The 18655-nt window shown below is 40.4% G+C and overlaps 1 protein-coding gene and 1 long non-coding RNA gene across 3 annotated transcripts; both read left to right on the top strand.

The window, feature by feature from the left end:
* The first annotated feature begins 1246 nt into the window (after positions 1 to 1246).
* Positions 1247 to 6777, top strand: LOC115159446 (eosinophil peroxidase). The gene is made up of 13 exons (XM_029709163.1): positions 1247 to 1312; positions 1566 to 1725; positions 2344 to 2528; positions 2669 to 2801; positions 3013 to 3142; positions 3269 to 3475; positions 3624 to 3987; positions 4265 to 4425; positions 4597 to 4855; positions 4980 to 5150; positions 5352 to 5589; positions 5724 to 6000; positions 6080 to 6777. Exons 2-13 carry the CDS (start codon positions 1568 to 1570, stop codon positions 6092 to 6094), a joined length of 2298 nt encoding a protein of 765 aa, XP_029565023.1. The 5' UTR covers positions 1247 to 1312; positions 1566 to 1567; the 3' UTR covers positions 6095 to 6777.
* A 7967-nt stretch (positions 6778 to 14744) lies between these two features.
* Positions 14745 to 16863, top strand: LOC115160217 (uncharacterized). Of its 2 annotated transcripts, none has more exons than XR_003869038.1 (3): positions 14745 to 14939; positions 15280 to 15421; positions 16219 to 16863. It is a non-coding gene; the product is annotated as an uncharacterized LOC115160217 (long non-coding RNA). The 2 variants fall into 2 exon arrangements; XR_003869037.1 differs by lacking the exon at positions 16219 to 16863 and adding an exon at positions 15556 to 15642.
* The last annotated feature ends 1792 nt before the right edge of the window (positions 16864 to 18655 follow it).

An 18655-nucleotide genomic window follows, 5' to 3' on the forward strand; every position in this document is an offset into this window, starting at 1 on the left:
CCTTAGTCATGTTAATTACCTTAGCCATGTTAATTACATTAGTCATGTACATTTCCTTAGTCATGTTAATTTCCTTAGTCATGTTAATTACCTTAGCCATGTTAATTACCTTAGTCATGTTAATTACCTTAGCCATGTTAATTACATTAGTCATGTACATTTCCTTAGTCATGTTAATTTCCTTAGTCATGTTAATTACCTTAGCCATGTTAATTACCTTAGTCATGTTAATTACCGTAGACATGTTAATTACCTTAGTCATGTTAATTACCGTAGACATGTTAATTACCTTAGTCATGTTAATTACCGTAGACATGTTAATTACCTTAGTCATGTTAATTACCTTAGTCATGTTAAGAGTTCATGATCTTACTTCCCTATGTAGGCCGCTTCTCAAGTAACAGTTTCTGTGTGGAAACAACATTAAGCAAAAGCATGATGACAACAGACTAAAGCTATAGATGTAGGATCTTAATTTGAGTCAGCTTGCTACAGCAAGACAATAATCCTGCAGGGAATCAAATACCATGATCAAATAGGCACTCAAGTAAAATTGCAAAAAATGTGGCAAAGAAATAAACTTAATGTCCTGAATACAAAGCGTTATGTTTGGGGCAAATCTAACACAACACATGACTGAGTACCACTCTTCATATTTTCAAGCATGGTGGTGGTTGCATGATGTTATGGGTATGCTCGTCACCAAGACGACATTGAATGTTCCTGAGTGGCCTAGTTACAGTTTTGACTTAAATCTGCTTGAAAATCTATGGCAAGACTTGAAATGGCTGTCAAGCAATGATCAACAAACAACTTGACAAAGCTTGCAGAATTTTTAAATGAATAATGGGCAAATATCATACAATCCAGGTGTGCAAAGCTCTTAAAAACATACCCCAAAAGACTCACAGCTGTAATTGCTGCGAAAGGTGCTTCTACAAAGTATTGACTCAGAGGAGTGAATACTTACTGTATGTAAATTAGATATTTCTATATTTCATTTTCAATACATTTTAAAACATTTCAAAAAACATGTTTTCACTTTGTCATTATGGGGTAATGTGTGTAGATGGGTAGATTGTAGATTGAATTCAGGCTGTAACACAACAAAATGTGGAATAAATCAAGGGGTATGAATACTTTCTGAAGGCACTGTGCATAATTCAGTCAGACACCTCAGAAATGACAGATGACAGGAGGCGAGGCTTTGCAACATTAACTATAAATAGAATAGTTAGAGAGAGCACCATACATCTTCACGCAAGTGTTGACTTCTTAACAAGACTTCACAACAACAGTTGTTAAAACAAAGGTAAGACAATTGTATACACTTTTTATGCAGTATGTTTCATTCTTGTCTATTAATCAGGTTCCATTTTTTCTCTGTTATACATGGTAATTCTGATCCATGTGCTATGAATCTGTTATTAATATTGTGTAAAAGTAGTATTTTCTGAAAAGTTCTCTCTCACACAATCTGAAAAACAGCTAAGGGCCACATGACATTTCAGAGTGCAGCATGGTTTTTCGAAAGATGATCTGATGAACCCCTTTTTGCTTTTCAGAGATGAAGCCGTTTCCCTCCCTCCTGGCATTGGGGTTGTGCCTGATGTTCAGCCAGCCAGACCTGTCTACAGAGGAAAGCTTGGGTAGCCCATTCATTCAAAGTTCAGTGGAGGAGGCAAAGAGACTCGTAGATGAAGCTTACAAGTACTCCAGAGAAAAGTGAGTGAACCTGACAGTTGTCTTTGTAGAGAGCAGCAATAGCGTCACTATGTGCATTTAGCAAAATTGTCTCACTCAGTCGAACAGATGGATTTGCACTACGGAAGTCTTTCTTATTCCTCTTTATTTCCATTTATTTTACTTTTTGTATTTCCTTTAGAAAATAATGGTTTCATCATTTCAATTTCTCATCATTTCTAATGATTAGGCCATACAGATTTAATGAAATGCTTAACAGATTTTTTTTAAAGTGAGGCTAGAGAGAAAAAATGATAGACCCTTGTGTTAACTTCTTAGTTCAACACTGAGCAACCCAATCAAGAAATTACTAGCCTCTTGAGGGAGCCTAAAATAGGTATAGTTCTGTCAAAATCAGAGAGGAAGTTGTGTATCTCTTCAATGGAAGAATTAGGACCGAATGTTTGATATAACCATGCAATTTTTCAGTAAAACTTTTACATTTTTCAGATTTGTATTTTATTTTTGATGAAGGGAAGAGGGGCATCTGTTAAACATTGAATTACATTTGTATGGCATTAGTACTAAATCTGCCTCTGTACTGAGATTTTATTCAATTTCAGGAGCATGTTTCTGTTCATAACTTCATCTTCTTGTCAGGAGTCTGGAGAGAGTGCGTGGGCAGTCCACCAGGCCCTCAGATGTCCTGCGTCTCCTGAAGCAGCCTGCCAGGGACACACGCTCTGCTGTACGGTCTGCAGACTACCTGGAGAACACCCTGAGACTGATCCATGAGAAAGTCCACAGCACGCACAGGTTGCACAAACGCTCGCTCAACGCAACAGGTCAGTAATACACACAATCATACATACACACACATTCACTCCGTGAGAAATTTAGAATACATATTCACTCAGATATAGGCACACACTGTCGTAATAAGTACACATACAAGTATTTGTTATCCCTCTCTCTTGTTTCTCAGACCTGCTCACACCAGAGGAGCTAGACACCATTGTCCGGGTAACTGGCTGTGCAGCTCGTGTCAGCAAACCCTCCTGCCACACCACACCCAACGTTAACAAGTACCGCACAGCCACTAGCGTCTGCAACAACCTGTAAGAGCACCAGGGCATGGCGGGTTTAATACTTTCACGGAACAATCTGAAAGCCTTGCACACAGAAGTTATGTAGGGTGGAATGTAAGGGGAAGTTCACTATGTGTACACCATGTCTGAGGTCGGCTGAGTGAATACGCCGCAGGAGATGTAGCCATATCCCTTGAGTTTCTCAAGTGAAGTTTCTGTGTATTTTCTTCATGCTTATCAGGAAGTACCCTCGTCTTGGAGCTTCAAATACACCCTTCACTCGTTGGCTGCCTGCTCAGTATGACGATGGGGTCTCTCGACCCAGAGGCTGGGAGCGAAACACACGCTTCAACAACTTTATACTCCCTCTGGTATGATGACAAAAAATATAGTTGGAAAAACTGCTACTATGTTACCACAAGTTATGTATGAAGTAACATAATTGTATTTATCCTTCTCCCTCTGCCCTCTTTCTCTCCTTCCCTCTGTGTTTGCAGGTAAGGGAGGTCTCTAATCGTATCCTGGCAACCAATGATGCTGGTGTTAAGTGCGATGGCGAGTTCACACACATGGTCACCCTCTTTGGCCAGTGGAATGACCATGACCTGACGTTCACGCCCTTCTCCCCCAGCATCCGCTCCTACAGCAACGGCCTGGACTGTGACGAGAGCTGTGAACGCTCCGAACCCTGTTTCCCCATCCAGGTCAGTCACAGCTCTCACATCACATCCCACAGCCTTCACTTACAGCATGCACTACGACTATACAGCCATCTCTGTATATCTTGCCCTTTTCTATCCATGGTCCATGGATTATTAGGTCTTCAACGTCTGTTATTTCCTCCATGACCAGATTCCTCCCAGAGACCCACGCTTGCCCACTGGCCGAGACAGCTGCATCCCGGTCTTCCGATCAGCGCCCGTGTGCGGCACAGGGGAGTCTGCTTTCAATTTCGGTGGCGTGGCCAACAAGAGGGAGCAGATCAATACCCTTACGGCCTTCCTGGACTTGGGGCAGGTGTACGGCTCTGAGGAGGGGTTGGCGCGTGACCTCCGTGACCTTACCAACGATGGGGGCCTGCTGCGTGTCAACAAAGAGTTCACAGACAATGGGCGTGAACTGCTACCCTTCACGAAAGTGACGGGTAACATGTGTGCCACCCGTCAGAGAGTCACCAACCAAACCAATGCCAAGGAGGTGCCCTGCTTCATTGCAGGTTAGCCTTTTAACTTTGTTTGTCTGAAAAGTAGACCATCTTCTTAATACTAAGTTGCACCCCCTTTTGCTTCATTGCAGGTTAGCATTTTAACTCTGTTTGTTTGAGGAGTATAGACCAATGTACAGTATATTTAAGTGAAAGTCTAAAGAACAGAATGAGACCACGGCTCAACATTTTCTTCCAGTAACTTCACATTTTAATTAAAGCAATTCTTTAACCGTCATGTACAATAGCTGCCCAGACACAGACAAACAAGTAATTCCCTGTCTGCCAGGTGATGCCCGTGTGGATGAGAACATAGCCTTAACATCTATTCATACAATGTTCATGCGAGAGCACAACCGTCTGGCCCGTGCCCTGCGTCGCCTCAACCCACAATGGGATGCTGACACACTCTATCAGGAGGCCCGTAAGATCATGGGTGCCTACACCCAGGTACCACAAATAGACACATATCACTGATACTCAGGGTGTCAGTTCCTTCTCTCCGCTACTCGTCCAGTGTATACTCTCTAACACACACTCTCTTTCCCTCTGCTTCTCATTCTTACACATACACATCTACAAATGTGTCTCTCTCACGCTCTTCCTTTCAATCCCTCCTAGGTGTTTGTGTTCCGGCACTACCTGCCGCACATCGTGGGCCCGGACACCATGGCCCGCCAGCTCGGCCGTTACCCTGGCTACGATGAGAAGATTGATCCCAGCATTGCCAACGTGTTTGCTACAGCAGCATACCGCTTTGCCCACCTGGCCATCCAGCCCATGTTGTCCCGCCTGGATAGCAACTACAGGGAAAATGCCAAGTTCCCCAGTGTGCCTCTGTTCAAGGCCTTCTTCACCCCCTGGAGGCTGGTGTTTGAGGGTGAGTGGTGGGAGATAATCATAGGGATGCTATGTAGAACCCTTGCCAATTGTTAACTAATTAACTTTGATGGTAGAAAAGGATAAACATTTAAATATTCAATTGTCTCTCTGTCCTCCTTCAGGTGGTATCGACCCTCTGATCCGAGGTCTGGTGGGTCGGCCTGCTAAGCTGAACACCCAGGATCACATGATGGTGGACGCTCTGAGGGAGAAACTTTTCCAGTTCGTACAACACCTGGCTCTGGACCTGGGCTCCCTCAACATGCAGCGTGGACGTGACCATGGCCTGCCTGGTACACACCTGCCTTATCCCCTCCACAAACTATACTGATACCACAGATAAATACATCTATACCGTTATACTCATATTACAGTTTATCCTTTACGCATGTGAACACCAACTCTAAAATGTCCTTAATCTCTCTCTCTTCCTCAATATAGCTCTATCAATCTGTTCCATGCACTAATTATTTTCTTTCTGTCGCCCAACCTAGGCTACAATGCTTGGCGTAAATTCTGTGGACTCTCAACTCCTAGGAACCAGGATCAGCTGGCTGTGGTTCTGAACAACAAAGACCTGGCCCGCAGACTGCTGCAGCTCTACGGCACCCCAGCTAACATTGACGTGTGGATGGGGGGCGTGGCTGAACCCTTTGTACGAGGAGGCCGTGTCGGGCCTCTCTTCGCCTGCCTCATAGCTACCCAGTTCCAGAGGATTCGCCAGGGAGACAGGTGTGTGTGTGTCTGTGTGGGCGCGAGCTTGCATATTTGAGTGTGAGTGAGAGGGAGTGGTTGTTTGAGTGTGTGTTTGTCAGTCAGAGTATGCATGTGTGTTTCATGTCCTCATCATGCTTGTTGATCCACAGGCTGTGGTATGAAAACCCAGGCGTCTTTACCTCGGCACAGAGGGCTGCCCTTAGTTGTGCCTCTCTGGCTCGGATCATGTGTGACAACACTGGCATTCTACAAGTCACCAGTAACCCCTTCAAGATCCCCAATCGTGGGACCAACCGTATCATCAACTGCAACCGTATCCCACAATTCAACCTCCAAGCCTGGATTGTGAGACCAACTAAGACCAAACAGCAGGACCAGAACCAGGAGCAGGAACAGGAGCCGGAGCAGTCAGACCAGGATAACAAGGTAATTGGTTCAAAATCAGTTAATAACCCATCCACCCCTCTTTCCAAAAATCACCCTGTTTTTCTGTATTCCTTTCTAGATCCCCCTGAAGTGAGGCCCCCCCCCCCCCCCCCGGATCCCAGGGGCCCAGCAGCAACGCCATCCAGCAGCCCTCCGCCATCTCTGTCCAGCTGGCCGACAACTTTTGTTACTTTTTGTGTTTATTCATTCCGAGGAAAAAATCCAAGGAGTAGCCTAACGTATGAATTGCAATGCATTGATTTGTGCAAAGGAATGCAAAATATTTTATCAAAACGTTTACAAATTATAAAGTAAAGTTATTACTAAACAGAAAGAAAAACTACTGCTGAATTCCTCTATACACACCGCCTCAAAAGTATACATTGGCACTGAACATGTAGGACTACTGTAAATCAGTTAGTAGTTTTAGTTGCACATTTTGTATAATTGTAATTCGTTTATTATCAACAAATTTAACAGTATTAGATTATATTGGTAGCATACGTTCAAGTCAGTTATCATTACTCTTTGTTAAATGAAGCACACTTCCTGAATTGTGTAATGATTTAAATGTGTACTGCACTCCTATTTTCTTTACTGCTTTTTATGATTTATTTAACAAACATTTCATTTGATTGAAATATGTTGAATATGTCTAACTGTATGAATATGTACTGCATCAGAAAATGAAAATAAAATTGAACCTCTAACGTTTGTTTGCAGAACGCCATTGTAGCATAGAAGAATAAATTGGAAGTTGCCTGTCACTTGTGCAAATGCATGTACAGATTATTTTTGTAGTAAGTTTTATTGGTTTCTTGCAGTCATAAACTGAACTGTACACCAATTTACAATCATATCATCAATCATAAATAATTACAAAATAGTGAAATCCTAAACTAGCAAAACACTTTTAATATAATAAAATGTAAAATATGCAATATATACAAAACAACAATACTACAAAGACAGGAGCTGTGTTCGAATACCCATACTAACATACTGTATACTACATACTTAATGAGTATATACTACATACTATTAGTTCATTTTAGTATACTGTAAATGAACGGTATCGTTTCAGTAACTAGAGCTTCTCCTGTCTACCGTGAAGTTGATGCTGTTGCTATGATACCTCTTGCTAGCCTGTTTGCAGAACAAATGCGATTTCGGGTGTTTTCATAAATTCAAAGTGCGCTCAAGTGCGCTCTCGGCATTCGTAAATCCAGAGCGTTGTCAGATTGTCCATTAGTAAATCCAGCGTTTCGCTCTCGGAGCGTTCAGAGGGCACACTGGCCGAGGAGTAAGGTTGATCCGAGCGTTCAACGGCAGCCAAGCACCCAAGCTAACTGACTAATGTTGGCTAGCTACTTCCAGACACAAATGAGAGAACACCTCACTCTGCCCATTTTACTCACCATAGCAGAGCTGGTTAGGCTGTTTTCATGTTATCCAGAGTGTTGGTGACTGTAACAGTGCTGCTGGCAACAACTTTTTTGCTGATGTTTACTGACACCGGCCATATTCAACAGGTGTTTTGTAAATGTATCAGTTATTCTGCACTAGAGGGCTCTGAAATCGCAGTAGATAGCCATTGAAACGTACAACTATACCACTTAGCTAAGAATGATGTAAATAATTAAGTCAATAAACATTGGGTAGTAAGTTAGCAGATAGTTAATATATTACCTGGCAAGTTAGATGTAAGTTCGATGAACGTTAGGTAACTAGCTAACATACCGGTACATACTTCTGTAATGCTATGGGGTTAGTATGGATAGCAAAGCTAACAAATTGTCAGCCAACATAACGTGTAAAGTAACTTACTTGAAAAGTCATTACTTTATTACATTGATCATGTCACAGATGCCTCCAGTACTGTTGCTGCACCAGTTTCGGAGGTCTACGTCACCGGCCTCTAGAAACTGAACTGTGTCATTATGCACACCTGGTCCTCATATTCTCCCCTGATTAGTAATTGTATAAGAATTGTATAAGTGTGCCCTTTGTTCACCATTGTCTTGTCGATTATTGTTCCAATGTCCGTTGGTCGTGTGAGTATCTGTGCCTTGTTGTTTTGGCTTTCGGGTCGCTTGTATTGTGCAGATGATTACGGGTCTTGTCCCGTGTTGTATCATTGTGCACTTGTGTTTTCGGGTCTCGTCCCGTGTATTTATTCGAGGTACTCTTCGCTCTTTTGTTTGGGTCTCAACCCTGTGTTTTGTATACGTGTTTGTTTGCTCTTCGTCCCCTTGCCTTTACATGGCTCGCTGTAATTTGGGTAAATAATAAAAAAAACTACGCATTCCTGCGCCTGTCTCCTGACCCTTTATACCAACGTGACAGCTCAGCATTTTCTTAACATTTGTCATTAGTTAAAGCAATACATTTGTATCCGCTGCATATTTTCTGCCATTATCTTAAAATCTGAAAAGTTATGAAGCCACACTCATTTTCTGAAGAATTGCATTATGGACCCTAAAAGCAGGGAAATGGAGTCCACTGCATGCATACTTCGTATTTTGGCGAATTTAGTACGTCATCCGGGAACTTTTGGCATTCTAACTAGGACCAATAAGCATAGCATATACTCAATTCACGTCACAAATTGTGCGGTTAGTATGAGTATTCGAACACAGCTAAGGTTTGGGGTGGCAGCTTAACAAAATACATCTTTAGAGTTCTTAAGTAGCTGTTTCTAAGGCCCCTGGGCTATGTGTTGTGTGCGTTGATCAGTTTAGTGAAGTATGTAATAGCAGAGTTCTGTGTGTGTCATGGGAGTGTTCAGTTTGTGGCTGTTGCTGGTTGCCCATCCAGTAATCTGCTGTTTGGTTGGGGGGAGCCAGTCTGCAAACGGGGAGTTCTGCAAGGATTTGGCAAATGAGTACTTGTTCAATGAATTCTTCAAACGGGATGGAGACTCACCGCTCATCAGCCATCCCTGGACTACACAAACGACAAACTTTCACCAGGGTCTGTAAAGCTTCTCCAGACACTCTGGACGTTGAGGGTGTTGCGGTTTTCCGGGCAGAGAATTCTGTGTTATATTGTGAAACGGGTGTTCTGACCAGACATGCTAATGTGATTAGCATGAGGTTGTAAGTAATAAGAAAATTTCCCAGGACATAGACATATCTGATATGGGAAGAAACATTAAATTCTTGTTAATCTAACTGCACTGTCCAATTTACAGTAGCTATTACAGTGAAAGAATACCATGCTATTGTTTTAGGAGTGCACAGTTATGAACTTAAATGTATTTAGAAACCAATTAGGCATATTTGGGCAGTCTTGATACAAAGTTTTGAACAGAAATGCAATGGTTCATTGGATCAGTCTAATACTTTGTACATACACTGCTGCCGTCTAGTGGCCAAAATCTAAATTGCGTCTGGGTGGGAATAATACATTATCGCCTTTCTCTTGCATTTCAAAGATGATGGTAAAAAAAAAACAGGCGGATCCTTAATTAAATTAAGAACAAATTCTTATTTACAATGACAGCCTACACTGATAGATTTTCCTATACTGTTTTACCTCCACTGTTGGCCAGCTCAATTTCAGTGTTTTCCTCCTTGGCCATCATATATCTTATAAAGGATAGCTATGAATGTACCTATGCCCTGGACTTGCATTTTGTTGTTTCAATCCCATACATAGCCTTGAAAGAAATGTGCTACCTCCTACCCGGACAGTTTCTGATTGATAGAGGCTACTCTTTGTTGAAGGTCAAGGCTGTGTTCAAATAGTAGCTCTGCAGTGCTGTATGTGCAATTTCACTGGATTTGGTTTAGGGTGGGTGAGAAGGCACTGTGTTTGCAAGACAACCTATTACGATTAAAGCTCCCTGTCATTTAGCTTTCTGTCCCTAACGTGTCATGGTGTGTCATCTCCAAATGTATATTTTGATGGAGTTTCTTGGATGTGCCTCTGACTGCAAGCCAAGGGTCAGAGGAGAACACAAACATATTCTACACGTCCTCAATACAAGGTGAGACCACTACTAGAGACACACAAATAATGTTTTGTAGGTCTTTTAAAATGCAACTGCTCTGTAAAATGTCCACCAAGATACTATTGGTTCTCTGTTTGGTACCTGCAACATCTTCCACAAGATAAGTGCCAGTGTTGCACACCCAATAACTTCCAAAATAAAGGGCCACCACCTGTTGACTGCAATATATTATATGCCCAGTAGATGGTGCCAATGTGCTATTCATAAGCTTTGGTGAAGTGAGCTGTAGTGACCACAAATTATGACCACTGCTAATGCAGTTACAGAACTGAACAGGACAACAAAAAGGTAACTTGAAATATCTTAAGTGTAATTTTGCTTCAGATTACCATTCTGACCTGGCTTCTCTGTTATATCACTCTTCCCCCCCTCACATCTGTCTTTCTTGATTTTACTACATCCTGTCCATTTCTTTCAATTTTTGCTTCCATATTACCCAGACAATGCACACAGTTTATGGTGATTGTCCTGGGAAGAAGATAAATTAATCAGACATCCATTACATTACGCGTTTAGTATTTGCCAACATTCAAAAGTCCAGGGTTCACTTTGAGCCACAGACTGCCTCCTCCCATGTATTTCAGATGCCAGACTTTAGGAGGTTGAAAATAACTGATCATTATGGAGTAGAAGTGAAACTAGCAGCTCCAGTGTAGTTGTGGGCTGGGGCAGTACAGTGTGGGGGTCTCTGGGGTTCATCTCTGCCTCAGTTAGGGGCTCCTCCTGGATGCTGTGTATAAGCCTACTGATATTTGGAAGCCTACACGTGCAGAATGCCACGTAGCCTGTGGTATGTGTATATGTGTGTGCTGCCAAGATGCAGTTCTATACTCTTAAATTGAGTTGAGTAATCGAAACCAGCAGTTTATGAAAGAAAAAACATTGACCATTTCCATCTTGATGTTTATTTGTCTGCAGTATAGAAGTGGAAGCCTAGTTTCAAATGCTTGGTGGTGTTGGAAATTATGACCAGAAGATAATTTGACTGATGTTGTGTTGCAAAGGGGATGTGGATTGGGAAACGGTGACTGGATAAAATACTTGAGGGAGGAAAATAATAAGCTGTGTTGGGGTGTATGTGAGGGACAGGAGGAAGACATGATAGTATCACCACTAAGCAGCCCATACTAAGCAGAGCAATTTGAACAAGGACGTTTAGAGGTAGGGAAAACATATCCCACTGTGCCCAGACGTCATTTTAACGTCTAGTTTTGATTTACATTTGTCTGAGTTGTCAACTAACGTGAATTCAAAGTAAAATGTAAAACATTTAACCATGTCATTGGATTTAGGTTAAAAGTTGAATTTAAAAAATAAGAAATTCCCTTACAGTGATATCTCTGTTTTCACTCATCATATATATATCTTTATTTTGTATTACGTGTTAACAACGTTGATTCAACCAGTTTTTGCCGAGTGGGATATCTTTGTCTTGATGTTGAAAGGTGAAAAAAAAAATCTAAAACACTGGTATATTTCTGCCATAGCCTATATCCAATCTGGCTCTGATCTACCAGTTGAAGTTGTTTGCTTGAGATATTAGGATGCAGTTGATGTCAGTTCCTGCAGCCTCATTTCCTACTGCTGACAGAAGTTTCTTATCCAATACTTTTTAGAAGTGGCAGTCTGAATAATTCCTGCCGTGTCCACAAGGCTGTCTGTGCCCAAAGTCGGAAAGCGAGAATTCAAGCCACGTGGACAGAGGAACTTGGCTAATGGCTTGCATATGTGGTTCCACTGGCTAGGAACACTGTGCTGCCCTTACCAGAGAGAGCAGTCTGCATGGAGCGATTCAATAAATTACTTGACAAACAGTGGCCAGTACAGATGGTTCTGCTGTTCGGTGGAACAGAGGAACCAACCCAGAAACAACTACGCATATTTTCACTTTTTGGGGAACTATTGGTATGCTGAATCATAAAAGTCTTGGCAATTACAGCCAACTAATCAAATCATGTTCAAATGACTAATCAACATTTCTTTCCTCCTTTATCCTCTGGAAAGATAGACCGTCTGTTCGATTTACTGGAAATAGAACTCTACTTATAATAAATCTATAGTGTATATATATATAACTTAAGTGGAAAATACACAACATTTTCTATTTGAATGCTTTAACAGATGAATGGAAAACCACGCTGATAGGAGTACTAGCCTGCTCCAGCGAGAAAACAATACAAAAAATATGTACCATTGTTTACATGTCTTTTGAGGCTGCTTTTGTTTTTCCAATTAACATAATTTGACACTGATATACTTTCCAAAGACAGGAAAGTTAATTTGTGGCAAAACTCCTGCAAATTTGCTCCAAATTACAGTGTCTTCAGAAAGTGTTCATACCCCTTGACTTATTCCACATTTTGTTGTTTTACAGCCTGAATTCAAAATTGATTAAATTGTTATTTTTCTCACCCATCTACACACAATACCCCATAATGAAATGGAAAAATGTGTTTTTAGACATTTTTGCAAATGTATTGAAAATTAAATACAGAAATGTCTAATTCACGTAAGTATTCACACCCTTTAGTCAATACATGTTAAAATCACTTTTGGCAGCGATTACAGCTGTAAGTCTTTCTCGGTACATCTTTATTAAGAGCTTTATCCACATTATCTTTTTAAAAATACTTCAAGCTCTTTCAAGTTGTGTGTTGATCATTGCTAGACAACAATTTTCAAGTCTTGACATATATATTCAAGTAAATTTAGGTCAAAACTGTAACTAGGCCACTCAGGAACATTCAATGTCGTCTTGGTAAGCAACTCCAGTGTAGATTTGGCCTTGTGTTTTAGGTTATTGTCCTGCTGAAAGTTGAATTAGTCTCCCAGTATCTGTTGGAAAGCAGACTGAACCAGGTTTTCCTCTAGGATTTTGCCTGTGCTTAACTTTATTCCAGTAATTTTTATCCCAAAAAACTCCCTAGTCCTAGCCGATGACAAGCATACCCATAACCACCACCATGCTTGAAAATGTGAAAAGTTGTACTCAGTGATGTGTTGTTTTTATTTATTTAACCAGGTATGCTAGTTGAGAACAAGTTCTCATTTGCAACTGCGACCTGGCCAAGATAAAGCATAGCAATTCAACACATACAACAACACAGAGTTACACATACAGTCAATAATAGAGTAGAAAAAAAGAAAACCAAAAGTCTATATGTGTGCAAATGAGGTAAGATAAGGGAGTTAAGGCAATAAATAGGCCATGGCATTGAAGCTCGTCTGGAGGTTAGTTAACGGTGTCCAAAGAGGGGCCAGAAGTATACAGAATGGTGTCGTCTGCATAGAGGTGGATCAGAGAATCACCAGCAGCAAGAGCGACATCATTGATGTATACAGAGAAGAGAGTCGGCCTAAGAATTGAACCCTGTGGCACCCCGATTTGACACACTGAACTCTATCAGAGAAGTAGTTGGTAAACCAGGCGAGGCAATCACTTGAGAAACCAAGGCTGTCGAGTCTGCCAATAAGAATGTGGTGATTGACAGAGTCGAAAGCCTTGGCCAGGTCGATGAATACGGCTGCACAGTAATGTCTCTTATCGATGGCGGTTATGATGTCGTTTAGGACCTTGAGCATGGCTGAGGTGCACCCATGACCAGCTCTGAAACCAGATTGCATAGCGGAGAAGGTACGGTGGGATTCAAAATGGTCGGTAATCTGTTTGTTAACTTGTCTTTCGAAGACCTTAGAAAGACAGGGTAGGATAGATATAGGTCTGTAGCAGTTTGGGTCTAGAGTGTCACCCCCTTTGAAGAGGGGGATGACTGCGGCAGCTTTCCAATCTTTGGGAATCTGACGATACGAAAAAGATGTTGAACAGGCTAGTAATAGGGGTTGCAACAATTTCGGCAGATAATTTAGAAAGAGTGTTGGATTTGCCCCAAACATAACGCTTTGTATTCAGGACATGAAGTTTATTTCTTTGCCACATTTTTTGCAGTTTTACAGGCTGCATGTTTTGGAATATTTTTGTTCTGTACAGGCTTCCTTCTTTTCACTGTTGTTTAGGTTAGTATTGTGAAGTAACTACAATGTTGTTGATCCATCCTCAGTTTTCTCCAATCACAACCATTAAACTCTGTAACTGTTTGGCCTCATGGTGAAATCCCTGAGCGGTTTCCTTCCTCTCCGGCAACTGAGTTAGGAAGGACTCCTGTAGCTTTGTAGTGTCTGGCTGTATTGATAATAACTTCACCATGCTCAAAGGGATATTCAATGTCTACTTTATTTTTAGATCTATCTGCCCTTCTTTGCGAAGCATTGGAAAACCTCCTTGGTCTTTGTGGTTGAATCTGTGTTTGAAATTCACTGCTCGCCCGAGGGACATTAAATGTAATTGTATGTGTGGGGTATAGAGATGAGGTACTCATTTAAAAATCATGTTGAACACTATTATTGTACACAGAGTGACTCCATGCAACTTATTATGTGACTTGTTTAGGCTTGCTATAGCAAAGGGGTTGAATACTTATTGACTCAAGACATTTAAGCTGTTGGTTTTTAATTAATTTGTAAAACTTTCTAAAAACATAATTCCACTTTGGCATTATTGGGTATTGTGTGTAGGCTATTGACACATCTCAATTTAATACATTTTAAATTCAGGCTGTAGCACAACAAAATGTGGAAAAATGTGGAAAAAGTCAAGGGTGTGAATACTTTCTGAAGGCACTGTAAATGGTGTGCCACAAAATGTTGCAAGTTCGCAAATGTTTGCCACTACTGGTGAATCTGCGGCAAACCTTTGGCAACAATAATATGTATTGTCACTAGAGGCAAACTGTTCATCAGAAGCAGTTTCTGATGAACACATGAGTTCCAAGACAAGTAACCGTTGACGACCAATCAGGGGGCTTAGAAAAATATTTTGGAAAATGGAAACCAAACTATCTAGCTTGCTACCTACCAAAGTGTTCAGGTGAGTGTCTAACTTATTCATTAAGCTTCCTATAAACAAAAAAAGGGTGTTGTCTAATTGATCCCCAGTTAGCAATGTCATGCTTTATGGTATAGAGTGAAACACATTTTGTTGATACCAGTTTTAATCTATCGTATTTTTGCACAATTAATGTGATAGCTAGCTAAATAATGATTTGCGTAAACACTTGTATTTTTAGGTGAATACGCTTGTCTTTTAATACCAATATGGATGTCAATAAGCTAGTGTCACTGTTCAGTAGCATGTTAGCTAGCACAACAGCTAAGGTTACAACAATATGAGCTGACTTGACGTCAAAGCAAGACTTTACTTTTTGCAGATGGATACCCCTCCCCTACCCGTTGTGTTGGAAGGGGCTGTATTGGGAGGAGGATGCGTCAACTCCCTGGAAAGATGTTTGTGGTGCAGTCCCTCATAACACTTTTATTGAGTGATAAATGAGCGTGTCCTCTTCAAGCTTGGTAAGGAATGCAAATGCATGTGTTATTCTCAAAAATGTAGCCAATACATTCATTCTTTGTAACAATTAGATCTTTCATTGCTTTGAACTAGTAGCTAGCACATCTTGATCATGTTGTTCCTTCTCTCTTTCTAGTAGCAATCAGTTACAAGACAACAAAAAACTGATTTTGGCCTTCAATCAATCTGTGGACAGAGAACTATGTGTTCACCAAGTCAAAGCTTCTTGCACACATGGCTTTGAAATGAAAGCTAACATGAATTCATTTTTGAATTGCCATATTAGGCATAACACCATTTTTGGTTGGTTTTCTTCCATGCAAGCCTTATACACCTGAGTCAGGAACCAAAGACAACTAGTAGACAACTGTCTCTTAATGATGAAGTCCCCAGTCTAGATTGAATATCATAATTAGTTGATTAGTTTGAACCAATTGTGTTGAGGCATGGCTGGAGAAAAATCTTGTACACTGTGCCTCTCTAGGAACAGTTGGCAACACATTTAAAGGGAGATTTAGTAGGCCTAAGTCCCAGTTTATGCTAGCTACATCGTTTGTTTATATAGCATTTGTACACGGCAGAAACATTGTTTCCTTGCTGAAAAATATTTAGAAAGCCAGTTTCAGTGAGAAGCATACCAAGACCAAGGTAACTTCGTAACAGCTGACTTCGTTTTTCCAAAGCCGAACACGCTCATTAGCTGCTGAGTCTACCTTTTAAGATGCCAAAATAGAAAATGTTTTCAGTAATTGTTTTCAGTATCCACATTTTGTTGTTGTGTGTTTTCTGATTGTTTCAGTGCATGCATTCAACAAGCTTTGGACGAAGGACTTCTACAGGGTTCAAAGTTCTCCAAAGTTCACTCAGAAAAGTCAATAGTTCTGAACTGTGTTTGAATTTTCTGTTTTAATTATTTCAGTGTTGTTAATTATCTTTTAATCTTCCATTGGTTGAAAGCTATTGCTCAGTTATCACTTGGCTGATGTAAATTCTGTAGTTGCCCCTTTAAACATCCTACGGTCAATATCCCCATAGTGTTCACAGTTCTCTAATGTAAATGTTGTAGCAACATATAAATTGTTTATTTAATATTTTTGGGGGGAGTATCCAGTCTTTGCTCTTTTCTTCATTACCATGCTGATGACTTCAAGTTGTATTGGATTTATTTGTATCTGTTAAGACATTGAATACGTAGTTTGGTATATTTTGTATGTTTAGTTTAGTTTTCTCTGTGAGAAGCAAGTTCATTTAAAGTTCTATGTGATTTGGTTCATGTAGTTAACACACAGCAACCAAAAACCTGATCAAATTTGCATATTCATACTGAGTTTGCTGCAAATTAGCCAAAGGTTTGTCACAACTGTTTGTTAGAAGCCTGTTTTTTCACTATGGGTACTGTTCCTTTTGAGAGCCCTGTACATTTAAATAGATCATTGTATCCCCATAGTTGTCTTTGTTGCTTATTTCAGATTGAACTGTGTTTTGACTATATCCAATGGCTACTCCACCTCACGGGATCAAATGTCTGCTATTCAATTCCAAGACGGTTGGCGGGCACATTTTGGGGAAGTCAAATAATGCCTCTTGGCTCTGATTTGCCTTTAGAGAGCTTACACAAGGGATGATGTGAAGTCATGTGACGCTTGTCGGAAAGCAGATGTGCAAAGCAGACTTTTATAAATCACTACTGGCTGGCCTATTCTATAAAGTAGGATTTTTCCACAGTGTTAGGTCAATGACAAATTCTATGCCAATTTATGCAAAAATACAATATGTTCATTTATTATAATTTTAGGAGGTCAAAAACAAGTGCTTCTTTCCATATTTCCATATTTTGTCTTTTTGTGGTTGATGAAAAGAGCTTTGTGGACACATTGATTAGTCTATCTGCAATGTGCAATACTGTTGAATTAATGACTAATAGAAAGTGCCCAGTGTCCAATGGAAAACATTCCTATTACAAAACTATGTGACATAAAAAATATGCAGTATATTGGTTTGCTACAACCTGTCCCCTAATGTCACATGTGGGTGTGGATATAACATTGCTCCCTTAGTTTCAGGATTCTTAGTGTACATTGTACTTTGTGTATTTTGATAGTGTACAGCAGTGTTGGCTGTGGATTGAGAGATTAGATTGTGTTCTGTTTTTTTCATCTGGTACTGCAGTGCAGTCGTGGCTGCTGTGGTCAGTCATGTATAAAGACGGCTAGACAGAGAAAAATGAAAACCATTGATTAAGATTTCCCAACCGTGTATTATGTCCCTAGGCCTAGTGTTAACAACAGGGAAGTGTTTTCAGTGGCATACTGCAAGAGAAGAGTAAAGGTTTAGATTTGTCCTGGGCTTTAGGGGTCAACGTGGTCACACTGCAACCAGAGGCCACAATAAAACACTCCCGAGTGAAAGAACACAGAGACCTTAATGTGTTCATTGCATAAAATAACTGCGACATAAAATCATATTGGAAAGCTTGAAAATAAGATAATCACATTGCCAAAAAGAAAGAGGGTATTGGAAAAGTATAACTGGAATATTTTGTTCAGTTTAGGTTGATGGGACTTGGGAGTGGACTTTCCAATGACATGTAAACCCATCATGCAATCCTGTTTACATTTCAGAGCTCCTCCTATGAGAAAGTTGATGTGCTGAGATTTTGGCACAATGGGTTGCACTTTTGTCAGAGTTCATCCGACAGAGTAAGTGCTATTTGTCATAACATTTGCGTTCCTGTTAATCTGGCTGAGGAACTTATTTTCTTATCACATGCGATGAGAAAAAGGCCATCAGAATCTTCCCAACTAAGGTCTGACTATAAAATACTGCGGTGTTTTCTCCCAGGATATTCTCCTGGGTGGGATAGTTGCAGAAAGACGTGCTTTTACTGTGTTGTGTTTTTCCAAGACATAAGCAGTCATTAGCAAAGTCTACACATCAGTGATTCCACCTTGATTACCCAGAACGTACAATATTGTACAAATTTGCCTCAACATATTATAAGTGTTCGCAAATTAGTACAATATTGTACGTTTTGCAAATTTGTAACATACTGTACTAATTGCAATTCGTAATATATCAGGGTGACATAGGTATTTACTGAGGGACCTGTTGATTCATTGAGCCACTATGTATCCTAGATAAATGTATCTAAAAGCAAATTAAACATTCATATTTCATTTACAAAATGCTGAATAATTGTCATTTTACTCCATGGTTAGTTTTTAGGCTACACATCC

This window comes from Salmo trutta, chromosome 23 (assembly GCF_901001165.1).
Source record: "Salmo trutta chromosome 23, fSalTru1.1, whole genome shotgun sequence".
NCBI classification, from domain to species: domain Eukaryota; kingdom Metazoa; phylum Chordata; class Actinopteri; order Salmoniformes; family Salmonidae; genus Salmo; species Salmo trutta.